The sequence below is a fragment of the Oxyura jamaicensis genome, chromosome 1, assembly GCF_011077185.1.
Source record: "Oxyura jamaicensis isolate SHBP4307 breed ruddy duck chromosome 1, BPBGC_Ojam_1.0, whole genome shotgun sequence".
Taxonomy (NCBI): Eukaryota; Metazoa; Chordata; class Aves; order Anseriformes; family Anatidae; genus Oxyura; species Oxyura jamaicensis.
The window spans coordinates 195,615,992-195,643,400 of record NC_048893.1 but is presented as its reverse complement, the minus strand read 5'-3'; the positions used below and the strand labels follow the sequence as shown (position 1 = coordinate 195,643,400).

At 38.3% G+C, this 27,409-nt stretch overlaps 1 protein-coding gene across 10 annotated transcripts in view; it reads left to right on the top strand.

Annotated features, from left to right (window-relative positions):
- FOLH1B (folate hydrolase 1B) overlaps nt 1-27,409 on the top strand; it is a 66,329-nt gene that overhangs the window by 10,884 nt on the left and 28,036 nt on the right. For 4 of the 10 annotated variants that reach the window (XM_035329034.1, XM_035329093.1, XM_035329084.1 and 1 more), the window contains 12 exons: nt 1,020-1,118; nt 2,236-2,321; nt 3,379-3,498; nt 4,857-4,939; nt 5,180-5,243; nt 5,775-5,842; nt 7,832-7,923; nt 8,704-8,794; nt 9,379-9,643; nt 10,806-10,887; nt 12,889-12,981; nt 13,982-19,439. The exons of 1 other annotated variant lie outside the window; for it this stretch is intronic. In XM_035329034.1, coding sequence (XP_035184925.1) covers nt 1,020-1,118; nt 2,236-2,321; nt 3,379-3,498; nt 4,857-4,939; nt 5,180-5,243; nt 5,775-5,842; nt 7,832-7,923; nt 8,704-8,794; nt 9,379-9,643; nt 10,806-10,887; nt 12,889-12,981; nt 13,982-14,171 — 1,333 coding nt within the window. In that variant the 3' untranslated portion in view covers nt 14,172-19,439. Of the gene's footprint in view, nt 1-1,019; nt 1,119-2,235; nt 2,322-3,378; nt 3,499-4,856; nt 4,940-5,179; nt 5,244-5,774; nt 5,843-7,831; nt 7,924-8,703; nt 8,795-9,378; nt 9,644-10,805; nt 10,888-12,888; nt 12,982-13,981; nt 19,440-19,543; nt 22,203-23,514; nt 23,816-26,124; nt 26,312-27,409 lie in introns of those variants that run through there. 5 more of the 10 variants (XR_004751661.1, XM_035329043.1, XR_004751660.1 and 2 more) reach the window with 5 other exon arrangements.

The window sequence follows — 27,409 nt, the reverse complement described above, 5'->3', positions numbered from 1 at the left end:
TACTGAAGTTATAATACGGCTCTCAGTTTGAGTAAAGGCAAGGATTTGTGGAGTTGCCGTGGTACCTGCCTTGTGAAAAAGACCAAAAATAAAATCATTCATTTGTCCAGGTAAATTTTTACCATGCATCTTTGATGGGACATTATCTGCACTCTGTTAGTTCTGTGAAGCTTTCTTTAATCTTTTGTATTTTGTTGCATAAATATGAAATGATGCTAGCAAACTAATATAATGATACTGGAAAAAAAATGGAGTGTCACAGGGGATTTAGCAGAGATACCTTTCACTAATTTGTATACTAAGTATGTTTGTTTGTATACTAAGTATGCAAGTGACGTGAAGGCAGTCTCCCAACTTTCCAGAGGATGGTATTAAAATTCATAATTATCTTAACGAAACAAATAAATTGAAAAAAACAAGATGCAGTTGAGTTAGCAGGTGCAGCATTGTCCTTGTATATTCACCTCGGAACAAGAAAAATGACTTGAACTCATTATATTTCTTCAATTTTAGACATCTAAAAATCACATCAACTCTGTCTATGCTAGCATACTAAAAACTGTCCAGAGGCAGGCACTGAAAGACAACTGCCTGTCCTGTTAAACTGTTAGAATGGCCCAAATAACTCACTCCTGAATAAACTGTTAAGGCAGTTCAAGACAATAGAAAAAAATAGGCCATTTTCAAGAGGCAGTTTGCTTGCAAAACCCTTGCAAGCAGAGACTGTTTTCCAGGATAGCTGTAGATCATTCCAAGCTGACTTCAGTGTGCAGAATTCCTCTATGTTAATTTACTGCTATTAATGTAGCTAAAAATACAGATTAATCCCTGTGAAAGCTTATAGTACAAAATGTTTAAGACAGTGACCCATCATTGTGGTCTACATTTGTATGGGACTTAACAAAATTAACAAAATGTGATTCCTGGTTCCTCATTTGTCTTTGGTGTTCTTGTAAGATGACTATAACTAATAATGGTAAAACATCGTTTGTTTGTTTGTTTGTTTTTTACCGTAATAGTAATATGGGAGGATCTGCACCACCACATAGTAGCTGGAAAGGAAATTTGAATGTCTCTTACAACGTTGGTCCTGGTTTCACATCAAATTATTCTACAAGGTCAGTTTTGTTTCATAAGGAACTTGTTTGGGATCAGAGAAATACAGGCAGAGCAATAGAATTTGATGAAAAGTAGAATAGTTGCCATTATTTGCATCATTCCTTTGATTCTGACCATTTTCTAGGATGAAGTGCTCTCAGTGCAGAGCTGCACTAGATTTACATTTAGATGGGTGGATATGACTGAATTGCTTTAGTTTCAAACTAATCTTGAACCAGGTTCACTTGAAAAACATCTAGCTTTTCAAACAAACTAATTAAGATGGTTAATTTTTAGAGAACTGATTAAATTCATTTGGGTCCAGCTTTTGATTTTACCTATTGCTTTATGTAAAACAATATCAACTAAATGTTAAGTTTTCCAGAAAGAAATGCTTTAAGTGCAATGTCATTTTTATTTCCTCAGATGTGTATTTTAACTGATTTAGTAATTACAGTTTAGGATTAAGTCCAGGTATTTCACTATTGGCTGCACTGTTTTGTTGACTTAAATATGAAACATTTGACAGTTTTATCTGTCTTAGTCAAACCATGTGAAAAATTCTTCCTGAAAAACAATAAAATTAAAAATGGCAACTCTTGAGGATGAGTTGTTTCACCTCCAACTGTGTTGTGGATAAAGTCTCTGTCACAGCTCAGTCTGTCTGATTTTTGTGGTATCTGAGGTGGCACATCAGTATGATCACATCGACTGTGTTGGAGTTGGTTTTGATTTATAGCAACCTCTAGATTCAATTCAACTATTTACCTTGTTAATATTAGATGGTTTTCATTTTTCTTTCATTGTATCAAATTTAAGAACTAGGTCCTAGCCAAAAAAAAAAAAAGAAAAGAAAAGAAAAAAAAGAATTTGGACCTCTTGAAATCATTATCCGTATAAATCCTACTGACATCACACATTACAAGAGCCAAATGCTGTTTGTTCTCAATAGCACAAGTATAAATCTGGAAGAAAAAATTACACTGAAATATTTTCAAATTTACTTTGGCTTAACAATGGGTAAATTTAGCCGAAATCCTTTCATTACACTTTATATTTTACAATTTTTAAAGGTGTTGATGTTTTAATATCTAATCTGATGTAGATTCTCTTTGGATTTTCTTCCCAATAAACTAGAAAGGTGAAAATGCACATTCATAGCAACGACAAAGTAACGAGGATTTACAATGTGATTGGTACCATCAGAGGCACAGTGGAACCAGGTAAAATCATTTGTCTTCAGTGTAATGTGAGTGTGCAATGACTTCTACACACACTTCAGAGTTAGGGGAAATGAGGAAGATAATTTTCTCTGAAATATTGGACTGTGTGATCCTTTGTGTTGAAGTATTTACTGCAGCAGATTTCGTATGTCTCAGAGTATGTCAGCACTTTCACTATACATGCTGATTTTTCAAGGGGGAGTCATACCCTAGACAGAAATACTTTGCTTCAGGCAGATTTTGCAACTGAAAGAATACTCATAAGTGGATATTTTTCCCTACTAATGGAGGAACAGTATTATCAATCATAAGAGTTCAATACCAAATGGAAATGGGGTATAATAGTACAAGTCCTGAAGGATTTTGCATTCCATCTGAACACATCATTTCCAACACTATTAATTTATTGCCTGTCTTACAGTCTCCTGTAGCCAGTGTGATCTTTACACTATAAAAAAAAAAAAAACAGATATATAGACATCCCTAGAATGATAACAGCATTTCATCTGTAACTGCAGCACTTCTCTGTTGCCTGAAACAAAACTGTTAACAGCATTGTAGTATCACGGAGATCTAGTGTGACTTGGATCATATTAATCATGTTTCCATCATGACTGTAGGCATTTCTTTTTATGATTGATAATATATATACCCATTGAAATACACTCTTTAATGTTGTGAGTTGTCATGCTGTACAAAAAATAATTAGTTGGTCAACTTCACCATGAAACACAGCATTGTAAAATGTGAAAAAATGTTTCTGTCTTCAGAGGAAAGCCACAGTATTTCTAATAGTAGAAATAGCATTGTGGAATTTAGGAGATTTTATGTATATGGGATTGAATTACTGTGCTTGACAAGTTTTTTAACACTTGCTGAAAATGCAGAAAAATGTCTTTGGAGATTTAAAATGTCTTTTGCCTTTCCATTAAGTGTATGATAAACTAGTAAGCTTTGTTACCTGACGCTTACACATTTACACGGAAAACTAAAAATTACTTCCAACTAACAACACTATGGGAAAAAAAAATCTAAGTAAACTTCCCTATTTCTCTAGACAGATATGTTATTCTGGGAGGCCACCGCGACTCGTGGGTGTTTGGTGGTATTGATCCTCAGAGTGGAGCAGCTGTGGTACATGAGATTGTGAGGAGCTTTGGAAAACTGAAACAGGAAGGTAATTGTAATGAACAACTAAAGCACACTAAAACCACTGCTGTCAACAGTGCCCATTGATATGGCTGGGATTGAAGCATGTGCTTAAAAGTAAATGTGTGTATCTCTGATCTGTCAGATAAGCATACTACTCTGCAGCTGTTAGCTGGTTCTGGTTACAACTCATCAGTATTTCTGAATTATTTCTACTCAAGAGAAAATATATCTGAAAGAAAAAAAAAAACACAAAGTAGAAGATGTGAGGATAAAATAAATGAGACAGTCAGATACAAATGATTGCTGTGTATTTGATGCTGATCATACCAGATGTTTCAGTGGTCCTGCAAAACTGATACCATGGTGGTCTTATCAACAACACTTCAGCAGGGTAACACTGGGAATCTTCTCATTGCTTGACTCTAGTTTGGAGGAAGACTCAAGAATGAGTATAGTCTGTGCAATGCAAAGAATGAGCTGTGCGAGCATAATATAGTAGGTAACGGTTAAAAATACCTCGTGCCTAGTTACATTACAATAGGAAAAAAATGTCAACTGTTCCAAATTTCTGCTGTTGTCAGAACAAATGCTGTTACCCTCCCTGACATCCCATAGAAATAACCTTTGACATAACTCAGATACTGTGCTATAGGAGCTTTCTTTGCCTACCCACTGCACTTAAAACCTATTAGCATTCAGTTTTCTTCCCATTCCATCAAAGTTACTGTATATCAGGGGAATCAAGGGAAACTCTCCTTAAAATGCAAGTTGAAAATAAATTAAACAACAAAAAAGTTAAAAAAAAAAAAAAGTTTAAAGGGAGCAAAGATTGAAAGGTTCCAGTATCCCCAAACTTTGGGCAGAGACACAGAGGCAAGGCAATAGAGCCTGTGCCATTTGGCCTGGGTTTAAATGCAGAACTTCAAGAGAAAGATCTTTGCTTTGAAGGTTACAATGAATTCTGTAGGTATTGAAATCTGTAATTTGGGAAACAGATCAAAGAAATTCAGTAATAGATACAAAAATTTGCCAAACACACTTTTCTGACAAAGTAGACATAATTTTAAAATGTGCACTAAGTTGAAGTTAGCAAAAAGAAAAGCTTTCTTTCAAGCATTTATGCACATACACGTTCTTTTTTTCTTGCTCAAAGTTAAAGTTTAGAAATTTTTGTTGAGAGAAAACCAAGCATACATTTTTATCATCATATTGAATAAATAGATTGCTAAAAAAATAGCAAGGCATTATTAGATTAGTAAGGAGGTTTTTAAAGTTCCTTAAACACACCTCGTTTTCTACGAATCAGGATAAGAGATGACACACACACACACCCCAAGTGACACAAGCTGTCTTTAACACACTTTTCCTGGTCTTTCACTGTAGGATGGAGGCCAAGGAGAACAGTGATATTTGCAAGCTGGGATGCAGAGGAATTTGGCTTGTTAGGATCGACAGAATGGGCTGAGGTAAACTGACAGTGTTAAAAGAGAAATTTTCACAGTGGCAGATCTTTGAGAAATCTGTGCCATAAAGCAGCACTCCCTCTTTCCCTTGCTCTCTCTCTTTGTTGCACTTAGGAACTACCAAGGTTCATCACAGTAGGTTATACGATGTGTTTCCCAGAAACAGCTGTTAGTTTGGGGGTGGGAAAATCGTTCTGGGAGAAAAAGTTCATCAACATTTTCTTTCTCTTTTCCTACTCATAGGAAAATGCCAAACTATTGCAAGCACGAGGAGTAGCTTATATCAATGCAGATTCCTCGATTGAAGGTATATTGTTTTGATTTGCGTTTTGTAGTAGTGGTGGTATATACAAGTGAGCAGGAGACAGTTTAACTTGGATATCTGTGAAAGCTCCAACATGATAATGTTGTTGCCTTAGTCCAGGAGCAGATATGGAAATAAACTGTCCCAGAATCATAAAGTATCCTTCAGGTATTCCTGTTGCATCAGGGAAGAAGTGCTTTACAGCAGCTGAACTATTTAGGAAATCATGGGGAGGGACAAGTGTTGTGCCTCTGTCGGCAGTTTTATAGCAATTCTTGAGCCTGCATCTGCTCTCATAATGTATGTAATCAACACAGGGACATAGGAGAAGTTCTGAGAGTTGCTTCAAAAGGTGGGCTGTAATTCATACTAAATACAAATATATCACAGGAGAAGAACCCTTATGCAGAGAGTCAGCTTGTTCCCTGTAGCATGTGTAACTTTCTAGTCCCTTTCTTATTAACAAATAATGACACAAAGCTTCAGCTGAGTTGAACTTGCTTCTTCATACAAATATTTTTTCCTATTTTTCAGGAAACTACACACTAAGAGTGGATTGCACGCCACTGATGTACAGACTAGTGTACAGTGTGACCAAAGAGGTAATATTGCTTGAAATTTTTAGCCAGAATGTTCAGTACTCACTCACTTGTTGGGACTCTGTGCATAAAATATGGTGTTAGCTGTTCGTTGCTTTCTTTTCTAACTGCAATCACCCTCTTTAAGTCAACAGCTTTTTTTTTTTTTTTTTTTTTTTTTTCCCAGGACTGGCAAAGGGATTTCAAATGTATACCTTTAAATTATTGCCTATTCATGATTTTTTCTCTCTTCCTGTGAAAGTTCTCCTTCTGAGAACAGTCTAATAAAGAAATTCCATGAGCCAGAGAGCAAGGACAAGCACGGATACGGCTGCCCAGTCCAACAGCTTAGGTGCCCGTGGTAGTGGAGGAGTCTGTCTGTCTCCCTTTAGACAGGGGAAGACATTAGGGTTGCTAAGGTGTTGTTTTTAACATGATGTGACAGGTTGGGTCAATGTGCTTATCTTCCATGGATCCTCATTAGCGCTGCCCATGATGCTCTCACACATATTTAAGTGGCACATAAAATTAAAAGGTAGGGATCTTTCTTGGGAAATCTGCATCTTAGATGTAAGATGTTCCTTTCTTTGAGAGTGGGTCTTAGAGGCTGATACTAAGGGCTTTTTATTTGTTTCTTTTCTGTTCATCTGCATCAAAGCATGAACATTTATTTCATCTTCTGTGTGTTTTATATATATACATGTAATATACATTTAACTGGTATATGTATTCTATGAATTTACTGTATCTGTCTTCATCTGCTATGTCTGCTTCACCCATCTTTTGTTTCCAAGGTCAATAGTTTGTTATCTCTTGGGAGCTGACATCAGTCTGCAATAAAAGTAAGGGAAGGGTAGTAACTCAGTATAATAATTTTCTGGCAATTGCAAGACAACAAATAAAATTTAACTCTGTTAAAATTAGATGCCCATTTACAGATATTTCAGTCTGGAACTGCAGAAGAGCTGATCACCTGCAGTTCCCATGGTAACTTGTGCTAAATGCGGGTGTTCAGAACTGTCAGAAAATCAGGTCATTAGAGCCTCAGTTTGGACACCAAGGGCTATCATTAAAATGTTGACCTAAATACCAGTAAACATGGTTGCATAACCTTCCCAGAGCTGGGAAACGGCAACAAAGGCTGACGAATGCGTGTTACTACACTTGCTTGGTAGCTGATGTTTGAAGGGAATGCTAATCAGGAAGGAGGTCCTGTGTAACCCCCATCCAAAATGAATCTGTAGCAAAAAGCATTAACACTGTTCCGTAAAACAATCAGCTCTATGACCAGAGAGCCAAACACTTTATTTTGACTGTTATTTTTGAGAAATTTTTAGAAACATAAAAAAAAATAAATATAGATATTAATAATCTTAATAAAGACAATAAAACCTTAACTGCCAATCAATAAAAAAGATAAAATAAATACACTGTTTATTTTGCTCAATAATCTGTGAAGTACTCTGAAAATAGCAATAGGAATGATCTTGATAATTATGATGACTTGTATACCTCTGTAGCACCTATGATGATAGAAGCACCTACTACTGTACACTTTGTCCTTCTAAGGTCACTACTGCATCCATGGAAGTCATTTTTGTGAACTAAAACAAGGATGAAGCAATTTTGAGTTAATTCAAGACAAAACTGTTTGAATTTTCCTGCCAAACTGAAACAGGAAGATTTTTTAATGATTTTTGTGTTGAATATGTAGATTATATGACTGAAAATCTCATAAAGAAACACCAGAATGTAAATATTGATTTGAAATGTTTTGCTTTCCTTCTGTTTTCTTCCATCTAAAAACTTTCCTATTTTTATCAAATAAAATACTCCTTTGAAAAAATATTATGCATTTAAAAGTTTAAAGTGGAAATGCAGAAAGGCTCAGGGACTTAAGACTGCTATTTATTCATTTCCCTAGGCCATAGCCAAGTGATGGCAGGTTGTAGTTTTGTGGATTGGTAAGATTTAAAATTGTAACCTTTGTTTTTTATAATACATATTTTCTAGATACCAAGTCCTGATGAGGGGTTTGAAGGAAAATCTCTCTATGAGAGCTGGTATAAAAAAAATCCATCAAGAGAATATAAAGAGGTTCCCAGGTCAGTGACAAAAGAAAATTAAAACTTTGCTAGAACTTATTGTAACTAGTAGAGTGCGGGTTTTAAAAACTGAGCACTTGAAAGGAAGTGTGTGATTTTCAGCTTGTATAGATATCAGTTTTGTTGATTGCAACTGATTAACAGTGCTGTACAACATTTTTGTGAACTTGCTGTTGTAGCATGAACAAGGTTATTTGTGTATGAAAAGTAAAATGTTGTTTTAGTTTATAGAGATTTAGACAAATAAGGGTGGTGTGCACAAGCCAGTGGCAGAAGTACAAGATGGTAACACAGACGTACCCTTGCACTTGTTTCCTGTCTCCTGGAAGGCCTCTGAGTTTGGGTGGCTGGGGAACATACCAGGCAGGTTCTTAAAACACTCTCCTTTAAAATTAACAGGGTTCCTTTACTGGATCTCATACATGGGATTGTGCTTGTACTGTTCTATTTTCTCTGAGCTTAGAGCCTGGGATAGTAGAAGTTTAACAGGAGGAGTTCATTGGGTCTTTCTCCTCAATGATTAAAGACAGTGAATTAATTCCTCCCCTTGACTGTTTGATTTTTCTCCAGTGACTCTGCCCCTCTGAGAATTCCAGTTGTTGGTAGGAGGTACATGCAATGCAGGAGTCCAGGCAATTCATAGTGTATTAAGCGTGCTAGGGAAAGACTGTGTAGTGACTGTAACTGGAGAATAAATAGGTATCACGGTACTTGGAAACAAACTAAAAATTATATTTTGGGTATTGACACTCAAGGCATTTTCCTCTTTCTTGTTAAAAGAATAAATAAATTGGGTTCTGGCAATGACTTTGAAGTCTTTTTTCAACGTCTTGGCATCGCTTCAGGCAGAGCACGTTACAGTAAAAATTGGGTAAGTCTGTGTCTTTGTAATTACATCTCCCATGTAACTGCCTGAATACTATCAACTGTGTAATTGAGCCATTCAGACTGTCAGCTTTTTGGAGTCAGCTTAGTGTGTCAGAGTGTTCATTAGTGTGTTCATTACTAGAACTCTGTGCTACTGCAACACAAATATTTAATAAATAGGAATGGTCAGCTTGGTGTCAATCAGACAAGAAAAGGAGACCTTTGTTCAGAGTAACTGGATTTGTTCAAAATTATGTATGGCTGATGAAGGCATGTGTGGCTTCCGATGACTTTGAATGAATTGGGATGGCTTACAAAGCTTTAAATTTAAAAATGGTTCATGTTTTATGAAGAGTATAAGTTTGACTCTGAGTGTCTCCGTGTGACAATTTCATCATCGATTGATGTCTAGGAGAGCCACCACTAAACAGTTCTTATTTGATTGTATGTAGTGGCTACAGAGGATTCGTGTGACCTGAACATTTAACTTTACAGTGCCTTGAATCCCACAGCAAAGGTTTTCAAGCATACCTGCAGTATCCACCACTGACAGGAATTAATGGTTTTGTTTGGTTTTGTTTGTTTCAGAATGTAGAAAAGTATAGCAGCTATCCAGTTTACCACAGTGTCTATGAGACCTATGAAATTGTGGAGAGGTTTTATGATCCCACTTTCAAGAATCATCTGACAGTAGCTCAGGTACGGGGAGGGCTGGTGTTTGAGTTGGCCAACTCCGTTGTGCTTCCTTTTGACTGCAGAGATTATGCATCAGCTGTGAGCAACTATGCTCATATCATCTATAATATGTCACAAAATCATGAAGAGCAACTGGCAGCATACAACGTTTCCTTTGGTACGTACAGTCATTATCACATTCCTCTGTTAGTGCCTTATTTTAATGTATAAGTCTTGTTCAGGCCTTGGTATTTGCTTTGTGCTGTACAAACAAATAATACAAGAGTCACGCCTTAAAATAATTTGAAATGTGACTTTTTTTTTTTTTTTTTTACTAGTGTGCCATTGCAGAAGCTATGCCAATGCCATGTAGAGCTAACAGTTCTCATCATGTGTTCTTTCGCTTGTGTGTGGTTCACCAGTGTTGCTGGCAAGATACTTTTGTCTTGGTCCCTACAAATACCTTGCTGCTTTGTGGTTTATGGTGCTGGACAATTCTATGTTCAACGCTGATCATAGGATACTTGTGATTAGAAGGGGTCTCAGGAAGTCTCTAGGTCAACCTGCCCAAGGCAGGGTCAACTCTGAGATCAGACTAGGTTGCTCAGGGCTTTGTCTTGTCTTGTTGTGAAGACCTCCAAGGACAGAGACTGCCCAACCTCCCTGGACAACAGTGCCTGACTGTGCATAGGGTGAAAAAGTTTCTCCTTATATCCAGTCAGAACCTCTGTTACATGAGTTTATGGGCACATGATAGCAATTTTAAGCATCATGAGTAGTTTGAGGGTTTGTTCAGGCAGGCGTGATTCATCCCCTTGTTATGGTAGGGATCTTAGAATTTGGTTTCAGGGAAGAGATTCACAATGCATCTGCTGCTGGCTGAGATTTTATGGGCAACATTATACACTATTCTGTTTAGGACTGGGCTGCTAATGACACATAGTAGCGATGCATGCTCACTTTCTCTCTCCGTCCTTCCCTCAATCTCACTCTAAACTTTTGTGTGGTAGGACATAACGGTAATGCACAGGTTGTCAGGCTCTATAAAACTGTGCACCTACCTGAACAGTCTGGTTCTGGCAATCCATGCTCTTCACATTCTTCAAGTATCAAATAATAATGTTCACAAAAATACCAATTTCTATTGTCTCCAAGGCAAGTTTTCACACAGAATTATGTAGTTTTTAATGCAGAAATACAGGATTACCTGATTTTCATTCAGTGAGAATGATCAGATCATTATCACAGTGAAAGATAAGCAGTTTTAATTTGAAGAATTTGATTTGTTAAATGGTTCTTTCAGAATTTGAAGTTAAACGCTTCTTTTCTGCTCCCTCCAGATGCTCTCTTTTCAGCTGTGAAGAATTTTACAGAAGTGGCTGCTAACTTCCATGACAGACTGCAGCACATAGATATCAATAAGTAAGTTTTTTCTTCCAGCCAAATCTATGTAGTCCTCTGGGCTCAGAGGGCATTGTCTTCACTTGCATTTAGTACCCTGAATAACCTTGAAGTCCTTATGAATTCTTGGATCTCTTTACTCAAGAAAACAAACTATAGAACTGTTGAACTAGCGAACATCAGAGATGCTGCAGAGCCTGGGAATCTAGCCATTTAGCTTAGAAAACTGTCCAAGATAATGAATGTCAATTCAGCTTAGGAGCAGCACCAGGGTGACACATGGATGTGACAAGACTGTTGGTTAGCACGAGCAGAGCCAGCTCAGGTGTGTCACTTCCTCCAAGTACAGACACATCCTCGGATTGCATCACTGAATTATCATTAAAGAATTAATGATGACTCGTAGTCTTCATTTGCCACTCTAGTTTTCAAGTTACTGATACTACTTAATGAAAAAAAAAATCAACACATCTGTACCATGCTTGTAGTCGTAGCAAGCTTTTTGACAGGCTTTCCAAAAATTCTGTATAGCACCTATGCCATAATTTGCACTTGAATTGATTCGTTCTTTGTAGGCCATGCCCAGAATTAGAAACTATACTTCCTTTTATATATACATATGTGTATGTTGCATTTATTGGGAAGAATCTAATTTAGCTATATGCTTGCCCATATGGAAGACTAAGTGAGAATAAAAGCCATCCTTTTAATGGCAGCAACTTTCAAGATAAATTAGTAATTATCTCATATGCAAAATATTACATTTATGGCATATGATAAATATGATATTTATATGAACTTTATATTTCTAGAGCATTTACGCTGCATCATGTTACTAGAAAAACACTAATTTGGATGAGCAGAAAAATTGTCTTTTAAGTCACAACACAATTAGTTTTCTATGTGCCATTTACAAATCATAACTTCTGTCCCCACCATGTTACATCTGTTCTGTTTTATTGTGATTTTGTAACTTCTGTCAGTTACCATAGCTTACATACTTCATTTACCATGTAAATTTCAGTTTGTTTTTCTGAATCACAGAAGTGTATCAATAAGCATAGTAGAAGTTTCAAAATATGTATAAGAAAACACTTTACTGTTTACCTTTGTGATCCAGTGTGGAAAATAACATGTCCTGCAGAATTCTACAGCACCCTAGCAGTTGATAAAGTTCAGTTCAAAATAATTTCATTGATGGAGGGCCTAAAACTCAGCATTAATTCAGCCAACATGATTCAGTTTCCATTGACACCCATGTAAACTTGAAACAATTTCATTGACAGTAGTAGTTACTCCAGACTTACAGTGATATACATTTTACTGCTTTTTCTTGGTGAGTGCTTTTGACGTTCTACAGTAAGTTACTTTAGATGTAAACTGCCAAACCCACATACAGTCAGTATATTCTTCTTCACAGTTCTTGTATTTGTTAAGCATCAGTAGTATGCCCAAAGCTATTCAAAGCACACAGAAACAGATGGTCTCTGCTGAAGGGAATTTACAATCTGCTATCAGACAAACACAGTTCTTGGATGACTCAAAAGATGATTCTAACATCACAAGTTTCCTGTTTCTCAGATGTTGTAGTTTTACATATAGAAATAAATGTGATTTAACTGAAGTAATTTACTGCTCGCCGGCTTTGTAGAAAATGGGGTTTTGTACAAAAGAAGAGAATGGTTTGTCCAAGCATCCTAATGAAAAGGAGGTACAGGAATAAAATGCAGAATGAGAGAAAATACCTGAAAGGCTTTTCTTTTACAGTATTTCTTGGCCTTTAAGAAAAGCTTTAAGGTTTATAACTTTCAGGTTATAAGCCAGGCTGTCTCACAGTATAGAGCAGCATAATTCTCTTGTTCAGGTTAGCTGCCATGCTCTGTCTTCTGTCTTCTACACTTGAAATTCAGCACTGTGGATGTACTGTCCTTCATAAATGCACAGCTGTATCCATTATGGCACTGAAGGAGGGTGGGCCAAACACTCTGTTGCTGATGTGTTCTTCTCTTGTTTTGCTTTTAGCCTACTTGCTGTCAGATCATTAAATGATCAGCTCATGTTTCTAGAAAGGGCTTTCATTGATCCACTTGGATTACCTGGAAGGCCATTTTATAGGTAAGAAAGGCTTTTTTTTACATTCTGACCAGAGTACTGTATGAGAATTCCTTTATGATTTATAGGTCTCTAGATGGAATTGTAATGGTTTTATTCAACGTAGTAAAATTAGATTAAATAAGACAAATAAGATTGAAAAGCAAAAACAACATTAGGGAAAACTTCAGTGAGATACTCTGTACAGAGCAGGAGTCCCATTTTAAGCCTTTTCAGATCAGTAAACCCATTTCCGTTGATTTCAGTGGGCTTCTAAACAGATCAAAAAGTTCATCTGTTGTCTCAGTTCAAGTCATTTCCCTGGTAAAGGAAGTTGGGATTCAAAGTGAAATAGGGTACACTTGAAACATCTAAAATTTGACCTGCTGTAGCAGAACAGCCATGCTAGAAAATACACTGTAGAGGGCAGTACTCCAACAGCAGTGAAGTAAATTCACTAGTTCTCTCTTCCAGTTCAAGAAATAAAACTTGTTTGAGAGGCAGAATAGTTGAGTCAAGCCTAGTTTTTTGGTCATTCCTACCACTCTGCATTCAGATCAGTTATCTTTCCATTAAAAAGTTCCACTAAAAATTAAGTGTAGAAAGAGAATGTAAGATCTACAGTTCTTATATCTCTCATGACTTCTGGTTAAAAATCTATTGAGAACATTCAAAAGCCTTAAAGCATGCCTGTATCTGTCAGACTGTGTACATCTGTGACAAAAGGTGCTGGCTTGCTTTTTTTTAAAAAAAAAAATATTTCCCTTTCATCTAAAAAAAAGGAAAGAAGAATGCTTTAGTCAACTCTATCTCAAGTCTTAGCTACCAAGTTCTTGTATTCACATGGAATAATGTTGCTCATTTTATTTTCTTGCTTAACAGGATATAGGCACTGTTGCTGCAATGATACTATTTATTTACCCCTTCAGTGTCAAAAATACTAGATTTGTATAGAAAATAATATTTTATTTTCCTAATGCACTATATTATTGTTTGTTTGTTTTTTCCCTCAACTTCCCTACAGACATGTTATCTTCGCTCCAAGCAGCCATAACAAGTATGCAGGAGAATCATTCCCAGGGATCTATGATGCCATGTTTGACATTAAAAACAAACCTGATCAACATAAAGCCTGGGAAGAAGTTAAGAGGCAAATTTCCATTGCTGCCTTCACTGTACAGGCAGCAGCAGGAACACTGAAGGAAGTAGCTTAAATATCAACAACATAATCATCAGCGAAGACTACAGATAACAGCTTGCAGAAGCCTCGAAACAAGAACTTCTAAAATGCTAAGAGGATTATTAGAAAGAACACACAACCCAGACAGTCTTATTCTTTGCAAATAATATAACCAAGTGCAATGCATTTAGCAGTGTTAAGGTAAAGTAATCCATTCGGAGAGCTCAGGCTTTAGATAACTTCTGAAGTGAGAGTCTACATTTAAAAAAATCAAGATTTTTCTCTGTTTCATATTTCAAAAATTGCTAACCACTGGATTTATTTTCAGAGCTGTGCATTTTGCTTGCTTTATTAATTTCTATACTAATCCTCATAGTGCATTAGGAAAACAGAAGACATTTAATGTTTTTATCAGTTTCTATCTTTGTTGTCAACTTTAATTTCTTACCTTGGAATTGCATAATATATATAAGATAACCTTTTCAGCTCTCCTTTTACATGAAGATTCACATATGAAGATGGGAAAACTGTCACACACTGCTTGAGGAATGTATCATGATCTTAACAAGTTATGGGCTGCCAGCCCAAAATACTCAACCATGATGTTCTTCTCTTTACATGCATAGTCTTTCAGCTGTTTGCAAATAGAGTTGAGCAAGAAGTCTTCTAGTCACCAGCGTAGAAACAAGGCAAAGCATCTTGTCAGACTATTATGATCTCACAAAACATGTCTTTCAAGACGAAGAGCTATTTTTATTCTCTTATCCCAAATGTACTTGTGCTAATTCTTGGCCATTACAAGAGATTTTTAATATGAAAACAATTAGCAAGGAAAATTCATCATGCCCTTAGTTTGAAATGATACTAAAGTATTAACATCTCCATGGAATCTGTATTTCTGACTTTGGCATGCAGCTTAGAACAAACTGCTCAAAAGAGTACAATGGGACAATGGAGATCAGACAGAAGACTCAGAAAATCAGGTCAATTCTTCTGACAGTCTGCCACTGGAGGATTTAATAAACTCTTGCATGGCAAATATTTTTGTGTAATTTGATTTGCTATTTCAGCTCAGACTTCCACCATTTCTTAGAAGATTGAGCCATGATCTGGTGGATTTCAGTCTTGTGATCGATTTGGGATTTTCCATAAAATCCTAATTGTTCATAAATATTTCGGACCTAACCACAGCATGGTTTCATTAAGTTTAATTAGGAGCTTTTTTGGCAATAGCTGGCACGTTATATACAATGGCAGAGTCTAGGACCTCACAAAATATTAAGCTACATATATATGTATGAAAATATATATGGTTCCCTAAGCACTAGAGGTAATAGGATATAGGGACAGAAGCTCTCTCCTCTCGACTCCTTGACTCTGTGCCTCAGAACAGAGCAAAGGTACAGGCTGGCTGTTGCAGAGTGTCATGGATAAGATTTAAACTGTCTAAAGAATCACCACTAAAGTTAGTAGCAAAAATGGTTTATTGAAATAAAATACTGTAAAAATTAGACTTAACGAAGTCCAATGGCCAGGTTCAACTTACTACTTACTGCACAGAGGATAATAATAAAGATTCAAATTTACCAATACAAGAACTTAATGCCCTGTGATGTAAGTTTTACACAGTATTGGTCACTTACCAAAGATCTGCAGCTGCTAAGGTGTTTCTCAACCTTGAGAAGTAAGCATCCTTGAGAGGCAAACCAAATTGAGGGGAGATCACTGCCACGCATCCAGCTGCTTAGCAGGGAGAGCTCAAAGCAGCTCCCTCAGACTGTCGTGTTATGGAATAATGTTGTTGGTTTGTACTCAGATTGTGGAAGATGGTAATGGTAAGCATAAAACTCCTTGTACCCACAACTTCTTTTGTTCCATGATAGTTAGTCTTGGAAGAACCTCCTGCTATTCATGTGTTAATGGCATGATTGATATCCTGGTTTCCAAGTTCATCATAGCGTGCTCATCAAAGCACTCTATGTCACGTCTTCCGTGTGGGTTTTGAAAGAATAGGGTGGAGTTAGAGAAGTTTATGGCCCAGCCAGGGTCCAGGCCTTTACTTCTTTAGAGCCTAAACCAAACTACCACTAGTTTGGTCAACAAGTTGAGGACATCATTGACACAGAGAGGGGAGGTACCAAGAAGGGTGGTTGTAATGCAGCAATTTGCATGATGTTTTGGAAGGATGGGGTTCAAACTGTCCAGTACCTTCTCCCAGATTTTGGTCCACTTTGTGACCTGCATTTGTTCAGTGCAAACCACAATCTATAGCAATTGAATTTTGAAAGCAAATAGGCCTTTGCTTAACTTCTTGAGGGAAGAAATCATCAGTTGCACTCAGTCCAGATCTTTCCTTAAGCCCTCATGCAGTCACTTAAATAAATCTGAGGTCAAAGCCCAGTGCTCCATGCTGCCTGTGGGTGTGTTGCCCCACTCCTTTGTCAGCATGAAAATTTTCTGATCTTCAACATGATAAGTCTGACTAATACTTGGGGCTGACTTCTCTTGAAACAGCCACTGTTACTCTCAGCCTTAGCTTATCCAGCACCATGTTGGGTGATCCTGACCCACAGGAAACCACAGCAAATTGCAGAATTGTGAAAAACCAGCACTCTTTTTTTTTTTTTTTTTTTTTTTTTCTAGATATACTAGGCTGCAACTTGTGGCTGTTTAGTGGCTCCTCATGAGAGCTGCTACAACATTTTCACATCTTTATCCGTGACTTGCTGAGAGAGGGGAAGGCAGACAGCAGGTGATAAACATGATAAGTGTTCCTTGGTAACCCTTCTGAACTTGTAAATGTCAGCGCCTCGGGATCCTTCCTTTCTGTAAGGAAGGAAGCTCAGGCGTCTGGTTCTGCAAGCTATAAATTGCAGCATTTGGCTCATCCTGAAGTTCTTGATCTGTTTTTAAAATTAAAAATATAAAGCCAGGTGCTCTTTAGTCTTGGAAGATTTAAATTGAAATTCTGAAAGGATCATTCTTCTCCCTGGATCATTTCTAATTGTCAGTCTTCCATGGAGTTTAGGTAAAGACACTGCAGTCTTCAGTTTCTCAGACTATCCCAAGCAGAAGTGTGCAGGTTGTTCATGTAACTACAGATGTTTTCATCTAGAGGTGGTCAATAGGGGGATTGTCTACTGTAATCAGCTTTCAAATCTTTTGTTTTTAAAATATGCTGTAATTAGTACTTGGAAAAACTAACATCCTCCTTCCAGGCAGCTCCTTGCTAACACGCATTTGGCCTTCACAGTCACTGCAGACAAACCCAATACATCATTGCTTTATATACAGCAGCAGATGACTTAATTGCAAGACAAGAGCTTTAAAAATGTTTAGTAAGCAGGAGGAGGAACCTATCTGCATTGTTAAATAAAAAAATATACTATTTTTTTAAAGGAAGTACTTCTTATCATCAAGCTGAATGCTGCCAAAATTTTCCAAAGAACTCCATACAATAACCATTCTGTGCACTGTGTACGTCAAATGAAATGAAGGCGTGCATACCCGTGTGTTGGAAAAGTTGAACCTATACTTGTATTAAAACATATCCTCGCTGTCATGAAACAAGCAGTGTTAATGCTGTTTTGGCTGGTAAGTCTGTTGACCTGGCAGCATCATTTCTGAATTAGGATGCTGTCACCACAGATCTTTCTTCAAGTGGTAGCTCAGCTAAGACAGAGCCGTCACTGGTAGTCAAGATCTTTGAGATGGGTGCTTGTCTTAACACATGTAAGCTGTTTGAAGTTTGCTACTGGACCACAGACAACAGTGCGGTGGAGCAGAATAGCCAGCACTTAGCAGCTGGAGTCAAAGTGTGCATAAATCGTATTCTTTCACCTGACTGACAGCAGCTCCTGAGGGCAGGGGATTGCAATGAATAGTAGAATGTCATTCAGTCATAGAATCATGGGGTAATTCAGGCTGGAAGAGAAATTAGGAGGTCTCTAGCTCAAACTCCTGTTCAAAGCAGGGTAAGCTCTGGAAACAGACGCTGTTGCACAGGGCTTTATTTAGCTGGTCTGGTCTTGAAGAACTCCAGGGGTGGAAGCTGCATAACCTGTCTGTGCAACATGCACCAGTGCTTCACTGCCCTCGTGATGGAAAAGCTCTTCCTTAAATCCAGACAGATCTTGTTTCAGTTCATGCCTGCTGGAAGATATCCTTTGGTTTATGCTCAATGTGCAAACTCTCTCTGCCTCATTGGGTACATTCCTCTTGTAGAAGAAAGGGTCAAAGTTTGCAAGCAGAACTTAGCTGCCAGCAAAGTAAAGTTTATTTTAGCTGGAATCTGATAAGGGGCTTCTGAAGTTCAGGACAGCAGAGACTCCCACTCAAGGCATCAGACTCCACTGCCCTTTTAATCTGGGAGTCAGATAGACTGCAGAAGCCACGAGAGACTTCTGGGGAGACTGTGAAACTGGCAGAGCCAGAAGGGAACTGCTGATATGAAATTGCAGTTGAGCATTCCCCTATTGCCTTTCTGCCTGCCCCGTTGTACCTCTGCCTTCCCCACAAAGCAGGGCCCTTTGATCTTTCAAGCCACAAGTTCAACCTTTATTCAAACAACAGGTCAAGCAGCTGCAGATAACAGGTCAAAGCTGCTTTGGGTCCCAGTTGCCAAGCAGCTACAACTGCCCACAATTTACAAGCTGTGGCATTTGTTCTGTGTATTATGTATTCTTATATACTGTGATGGTTTTCTAGTTGGCTGCATAGCATTGTTATGCATTCAATACACAAACGTGCTGATTTTGAATTTGGTATGCATATCCTTGCTATTTTTGGAGCTTTGCTAGTTTACCAAAGGGTTTTGTTTGTTTTGGTTTTGTTTTCTGTTGTTGTTTTTAACTGACAGCATACATACCTATCCACAAGTTCTGCCCAGCTTCAGATGAACCCTACTTGCATTTTCACTCTCAGCACAAGTCATTCTCACCATTCCCGAGCTCAATACAAAGTCCATACAGTAACCGAGAGCTTTCTTGCTAGTTGTAGAAGTGCTAGTAGCTTGAAGAAGTCCTGTGTGTTCAGGAGTTTGTCTCTGCTTTGGGTCTTTTTGGTAGTTAGGCTGCCTGGCCTGAGAAAAGGGATCTATTTTCCTAGTAATCTTTTCATTACTTCACATGCATAAAATTTATGACTACCTAGAATCAATTGTATCTCCCATCAGCCCCAAGTTTGAACTTCAATTAACCTTAGGCGAAAGTTACTGTTATCTTACTATATAGTTACAACTATTATCAGATAAGCACTCACAGCAGTATCTCACACTGATAATACCTTAATTCTAGCAGGAAAAGCCCCACATAAAAGAATAAGATAGTTGATGGAAGCTTGATTTGGTCAGGAAGTCACTCAGAGACTCCTGGGATACTGATCATTTTTGTAGCTCTGAGCTCACGCCTTGGCTGCTGAGATGCTCGGTAGCAGCGAGATGTGCTTTGGTTTGGAGCAGCTTCTTCCACCTCCTCACAGATGTGCTTTTCCATTCTAGGCACGCTGTACCTCAGCTTTCACTGTACCACAGCTTTCAATGTCAGGCTCATTTTTTCCTGGCTGCAGTTAATCTGAGGAGCTTCAGCATATGTAAGACATGGCACTACGACTTTGGCTTTGTGGTTTTGTAATGTGTGTTGTGGGTTTCTCGGGGCATGCCTCAGGAAGCAGTGAACATGCCGGATAGGTGCTGCATTCGTTATGCTGCATGTTTTAGGACTGATAGGACCAGCAAAGGGGAGAAAGTGAGAGAGGCAAAGAAACAGAAAATGAGGGGGATAAGAAATGAGTGGATAAGAAATGAGCAGCAAAAAATGCTAAAGAGAACCCCCTCTTCCAGCTTAGGCACCGAAGAAAATCAAAGTGGGTATAGGAGGGGGTAGCTTTATCCTCTCTCCATACTTAGTTCTAGCTGCTGTCTCTGCACACTCTTCAAGAACAGTCTAGGTTGCTGCACCCTGTTCCCCCTTCCAAGACAAGCCAGCAGCAGCTATAAACTCTGTTATCAGGCCAAGACTTCTGTTTCTCCTGGATGAGTGAGATTTATTTGGCTTTTATATGTGTTTTGTTGTTGTTGTTGTTTTTGTTGTTTGTTGTTTTTTTCTCATCTTCCCAATAAGTGCATAGATGAGATAGTTTAGGTATGCTCTTGCAATCTATCTGCAAACAATTTCAAAAAAATGTATGTAAAATAGATATGATCCAGGTGAGGCAACAAAATATCTTGTGTAGCACCACCACTCCTTACACTGGCCTCCACAGCATACCAAGCTAATTTGAGGCATAGATTTATTCTTGCATTTAAAAGGAACATAAGATATTCCATTGGTGGCCAATCCGTGGAGTGTAAGAATATGCCACAACTAACAAGTAATAGTATTAGGGCTCTATCTTAAGTGGTAGAAGCCACTTGGTTGCTGCAGTGTTAAACATGAGATGCCTGGTTCAACTTCAGTATTGCTGATGCCATTATCACTTTAAAAAGATGTAGGCGTAGAAATAAATACACTTCATACTGCCTCAGTGTTGCTATTCTTACCCTCTTCCCCCACTGATGTTATCATCATGTGAGGTCTAATTTAGGCATTAATCTCCAAAAGCCCTTGTCACTTTACTGTCTATTATGTGCCAGTCCTACACCTGTGGTGCTATATAAATGCTAATAATACATCAATATGCTCATTCTTTATAATTTCTGTAGGTGGAATCCCATCTGGTTTGTACGTGTCAAGTGAGATGTTGGTGTGAAAAGGCCTTGCTGTTCAGAATTTGTGATGGTTTTTGAGCAGTTGGGAAATGACAGAAAAAAAGAAAAAAGACCACAAAACTAGATGTGCTTATCATTTGAACCAAGATATTCCAGCCGTATTCTTAAGGCTGGGGCTTTGGCTGGAGCAGAATACCCAAGTGGTATAATTCTTCTCTAATCTCTGGCCTTCCTGAAAAGTCCTAGTGAAGTGATAGGGACATTAAGTGGTCTTTCCAGCTGGTTCTGAATATTTTCATCTCAACATAGTCTGTCTGAGAAAATTTGTATAGTTGGAGCACTGACGTTTCTTTCACAGGATCTGCCTCCTCTGGACTCTCAGGAGTAAGTGGTGAGGCTCTGGGCTCCCAAAAAAAGCTTTCCTGCCTTCATCCCCATCACAAGTCCCACATGGGCAGCTCCTCATTTCAGAAAGAGCAGTCTTGGCTTCAGTGATGTGCCGGAACCCACCAGCAGGGAGAGATGTGCTGGGCCATGGTGAGTTTGTACAAACCATCTTGTCTTTTCCTTGGGCTGAGGTTGTGTCCTTTGCCATGAAATACTGATGGATTTGGTGGAATTAGACTGGCAAAACTAGGTCTGAAGAACCCTGTAATCCAAAATAAATAAATATAACCCAGAAAAGATAGGAAATTATTTTTCAACCTTTCTGAGCTGAAAACCGGATGACGTCTGGAAGTGTCCCTATTGGCTAATCTAAATTGTATTCTGAGCTGCTCTAAGTATTTGTCACTTGCCAAGGATTAACGCAACCACAGATTACCCGGGGGAACAATTCAGTGCTTCCTCAGTAAAGACAAAAATTTTCCCTTTCCTCCATTTCGTCTCTTGGCCACTTCCATTCATTGTGATTAAGCTTAAAACAGGAACCTTCAAAGGCAGAAAGTCTTGGTAATTAGAAATGAGTAGAAATTAGTAGTGAAGCATTGTGTGCAGCACAGGCTAGCTGTTTCTTTGTTACAGAGATACACAGGCTGTCTTGTGGGGGGAGACTAAACCAGAAGTGTTGCATTGCACTCCGAAAATCACATCCTCATCCCAAGCTTAGGACTGGTTAGGCGTGGGCCAGAGCCAGAGCCAAGAATCACAGGAGCAAGGGGCAGCCCTGGGGCTGAGGGCGGGAGGAGGAGGAGGAGGAGGAAGAGGAGGAGGAGGAAGGCAGCTGCTTGCCTGCCCTCTTTGCTGCCTGCAGATCTGCCTGCCACTGTGGTGCCCATATGGCCAGGAGCTGGGCCACCGTCCGCATGTGGCTGGGCTGCCCCGGGCTGCTGGGCTGCTTCTTGCTGGGCTTTCTCATGGGTGAGTACGGAGCCCCCAGGGCTCAGCCCGCAGCCTTTGCCCGCTACGGATACTTATACGTGACCCGCGTTGAGATTAATTCCCTGTCAGGGAGCTTTTACTTTCTTTTAGTGACCTTACAGAACACTTGCATCACTGTTTTTCTGAGAGGTTGTTCTCTCTAGCATTTGGGGGATTCAGAGGAATACAGCAGTCGCATGCTTCAGCAGATGAGCCCCAGTGATCTGACAGCTTCCCATAACAGGCAGTCAGACGTTCAAAGAGAAGAGGTTAATGGAAGAGTTTGAGACTTTCGTGACCCCAAAACCTTAATGTTTGTTTTGTTTTGTTTTGTTTTGTTTTTGTTTGTTTTGTTTGTTTGTTTGTTTGTTTTCCATTTTTCTTTCCCGATTTTTACAGAAGGTCCATGTAAATGCTCCTATTCAGTCACTATCTTAGAATTTAAGGACGGAATGCAGACGAGGAGTTTTGACTGACAGCCAAGAGTGGAGTTGCTGAATTTTCCATCATGTACAATGCACTTCACCAGAACATCAGATTCTTCTCTGCAGTCACTTGCAGCATTTTATTCTAAACCTGAAATTGCATGTCTGTGTCTGCCCTTTTTAATCTTGTGCTGCAGCACTCACTTAAGGCGAAAGCATGAAAGAAAAATCCACGAGGGCTACAAAATACACAAAGCATTAATTTTATTCAGGAGAACCCCGAGCTGCAAATTTCTGTTGATTGTGCTATGCTTATACATTTCACTATCATCTTTTGGCTATGCTCCAAAACAGGCAACTGGGCAAGATGGACCTTTGCTCTGATCCAGTATCAGTGTTCAGAGGGCTGCTACAATTGCATTTAAGTCTAACAAGTTATATATATATTGTGCACGGGGCAGTACATACACTTTGCTTTATGGTGACAATTTTTCCTGTAATAGTAAATGATTTCTTCAAATTCATACATTTGTTATCATCTCTCCTTTCAGATTTATGGCAACTGAAAAATCTTCAACTGTTTAAAACTAACCAGGGTCCCTCTTAATGTTATTCATTTAACTTTTAAACAGACCAACCTCACTCTTCCCATATTTTGCAATTACTGTCATGCTGACAGGGTGACTTTTGAATCTTAGGCCTTAAGTTGGAATATAATATTAATTATAAATTAATTAAAGAAAATTAATTATGGGTATCCGAAGTTTAATTCTCGCACTGCAAACAGATAGTTCACATTTTACACTAAAGTTTAAAATTAATGAGACACAAATCTTTATGTATAACAGAAATTTAGGGTGTGCTCTTTTAATAAGGCCACGTTATTCTACTTCATTCAACTACATATATTTTAGTTTTCTATTTCATTTCTGTGTTTGAGTGAGCAGCCACTGACAGAGGGTGCTCTAAGCCCTGTTGGTTTTTATTAGGCTGTTCAGTATTTAAGTTGCACATTGTCTCAAATATGGGAGGACTGGGGTTCTTGCTAAGTGGGAAGTTTTCCAAATGTATTTCAGGATGGTTTACAAAACCAAACGAAACCCCCCCCAGCACTTCAGACATCTATGAAAATGTGAGACAGAAACTTGTGGATGAAATGAAAGCTGAAAACATCAAGCAATTCCTTCGGTAAGCCCCACACATCTTGGTTCCTGAATAATTTTATCAGTCACAAAAGCCAGAAAGTGATAAAATGTGCTCCAAAAACAGCCTCTAAAAGTAGAGCTGTTAAGGCGCTTTGGAAATGTTTGGTTTGTACAGGCTGTCTGGGGATAGGGGAAAGGTGAGATTCATATCCCCACTTTTTCTTTTCCCCCCATTTTTGAAGCTGCCTTTTTAGCATGGTTGTACTTACCTCAAGTTGCATTGCTGCTAGTACTTATCATACCTTTTCCTTATGAAGCTATCCCATAGTTGTGATTTTAAGTAATATGACTGTTTTTTTCCTTGTGAGTCTCAGAAGCTCTAGCATTAGAAAAGAACTTTGCTTTAGTCTCAGATGATGTTACTGTATTTGGGAAAATCTGATTGCTATTAATTACATTTAATTAATAATCTGCATGGTGTCTCCTCAAACATTGTCTGAGCATCTAATAGCCTAATTAGTCTAAGTAGAAAATGAGTATATTCAAAATATTACAAAGTTTGCATGGCACTCCATTGCATCTATAGTTGCAACTGATAATGTCTTTAGCATGGCAAGATTGGATAATGTGCTGTTGATTGGGTGCTTGAAACCCCATTATATCCTCTTGTCTTTCTCAGAAGGTAAAGGTCCCTGTCTCAAACACACTGTGTTAATATTTGGTAAAGTCTTGCATGTGGCAATGGTTATTAAATATCCTTTTTTGCATTGTACTGAAGCCATGCAGTTCTTTCAAAACATCTAAAATGCTGAAGATACAGAAATACCCTCTTGTTTTTCTCCATATTTCACTGGAAATGAAAAAAATAATCACTCCTGCATATTTATTTCTTCTACAAAGGATCAAATATATTCACCAAAAAAGTTAACAAATATAACCTCTGGTTAGTGACATGTTGGTATTCAGAATGCAAGTCTGCGACTGCATCATAAACATTAAGGTTTATTGACAAATTTGATTTCTGTACGTTTATTCTAAAACTAAAAGGCTTAATTTCCAACATCAGTTAGCTTAAGTCTGTAGGCCTTATCTTACTTCCTTATCTTGCTTTGTATTTGTTGCTCTCAGTAGATTGGTGGGTTTCTGAAGATGATGTTTGAGAGTCCAGGCAACACAGATTGATGTTGAAGTTATGTTGAAGTTTCTTGGCCATAGGATGTTAATAGTATCTGGTTTGTCTGCTCGTCTTCATGGTGGGCCAAATGCTTCATAGTGGTTTGTTGTTGTTGTTTTTTAATTCAAATAAAAAGCAGGAACTGCAGAAAAAAATATATATTTGGCAAAGGTTGCTTCTCTGTTTCCAGAAACATGAAGCATTTATTTTCTGTTTATGTATGTGATCTGCCTGACCAGTGTGCCTGCGCTCAGTGAGGAAATGACTGGTTATATGGATGAGTGGAGATGTTAGAGTGGGCATAACATCCTTGACTTTATCAAGGCTTTGGGCATCATCTCCTGCAGCATTCTAATTTGGAAGCTAGGGAGGAGCATACTGAAAAGCTGTTGGATGGGTTGAAAATTGTCTGAGCTGACAGTTTCAAGTGGTACTAATCAATGGTATTTGGTACTATTTATTAACGGCAACTGATTAGCCATTAACAAGTGGCCTGTTGGGAATCCAAAGGTGGTGCTTAGTACTCCACTGGCTGATCTGCATTCAGCATAAGTCATTTGTTCAGTGGACTAAACAAATTGTAGACAAGATTTTGTAGACAGGTAGTCCAGAAAGGCTGGATATTGTTTCTGACTATTTATCACCACTGTGTTTTGCATTTGATCTGGATGTAAATGTTGTTAAGAAGACTTTTGTTAAGAAGACTTCTGATTAAAAAAAAAAAAAAAAAAAAAAGAACAAATATGTTCAGATAACTTGACATAATTATTTTCAAGTTAAACTTATTAGTACATGTTATGCCAACAATGTACTTGGAGAGGTCCTTTCTGGATATGTAGCCTTCCTACTGCTTGCATATTGTTCTTATTCTTTGGCTGAATGTTTTTGATGCTGATTTTCATTGCTAGTGTGTAGATGTGGCTATTTCTGTTATTAAAAGAGAAAAGCTGAGCGAACTTATCTTAAGGCCTCAGGAAAGATCCTCTGTTCTGACTACATTTTGTGCTCATCCTGATACAGACTCTGATAAATAATCATAGTATATAACCTTCACTTCAACCATAAGAACTACTTTTTGTGCTTATGGTTTGAAGTTGAGCTTTAGACACACTGATCCGAGCTGGTTGTTGTGTTCCTCTGCACTTACTGCTTACTAGTGACTTTCTGTTTTGTTCTAGCTCCTTTACCAAATTGCCTCACCTCGCAGGAACTGAACAGAATCTTCTTCTTGCCAAACAAATCCAAGGCCAGTGGAAGGAATTTGGATTGGATTCAGCAGAACTTGTTCATTATGATGTGCTTCTTTCATACCCAAATGAAACACAGCCAAACTACATCTCAGTAATTGATGATCAAGGCAATGAGGTGAGTTTTTAATGATTAAACTATGTTTATGTAAGATTTCTTTAAAGAAACAGCGTCTTCCACTGTCTTCCCACCCCTTCATCCCAGCATTAAACTTTATGATGTGATAAAAATACCAGTGGAAAGGGAACTCAAATTTAGAAGTGGTTTTCCAGACTGCAGCACAGAAGAGCCAAGTGGCTGAAATCTCAGTCCCTCATACAGCAGAGGGAGGATGTGTGAAGAAGCAGGGACTTGACACCTGTAGGCCATAATGTGTAATCATGTCCACAGTGGTGCAGATTAAGAATATGTCTAGACCAATATCCTTTTTCCATAAACAACTCCAAGTGGATGCTCAGGGAAGTTTAGGAACAAAGAACAATGTCTGATGTGTGTAATTCTTCCAGTGTCTGGGTGTTTTCAACTCAGATGTCCACTGGATGTGATTCAACTAGTATCTTTTAAGAAACCTCATTAGACCTCTTTTCCAAGTATTTAACCAGTTAGTAGCTGCATTATCTCTCTCTTCCAAGTACCTATCTAATGTCTGCTTGAAAATCTGTACATTTTTTATTTCCAGAATGTGCTGAGGTAAGGAATGCCACACAGGTGCTGCCCGTAGCCACCTTCTCCATTTTGTAGATCCAGGGGAAAAAAGAAGTAGAAGTACAATCTGCCGAGGAGCCTAAGTGAAGAGGGGAGCTGGAACTGTTAGGGAAGTATCACAGCACATAGGAAGGGGTGAGGAGCCCTGGTAGGAACTGAGGAATATGTGCTCAGGCAAGGTATGGAGAAATTATTTCAGAAACTTCCTAACACAGTTTCTGAACTAAAATCTTACAAGGTGACAAAGAGTAGACGTAAACCTTGAGACAACATGAGTATTACAGCTAGTCAGTGATGAAGGGCTGCACATTTAAGTGGAGCGTAACTACCAAAGGGGTAAAGGCATGAGTAATAATACAGGTGGGAGTAATCATAAAAAAAAAATATGCCTGTGATGACATGGACAAAATATGTGTCTTTTTATTGCCACCACCTCTTGGTAATTTTCAGCTACTTCTTTGCTTAGGTTCAGTCAGTGACTGATGAGCATCTTCTGACAAGTATGCACAG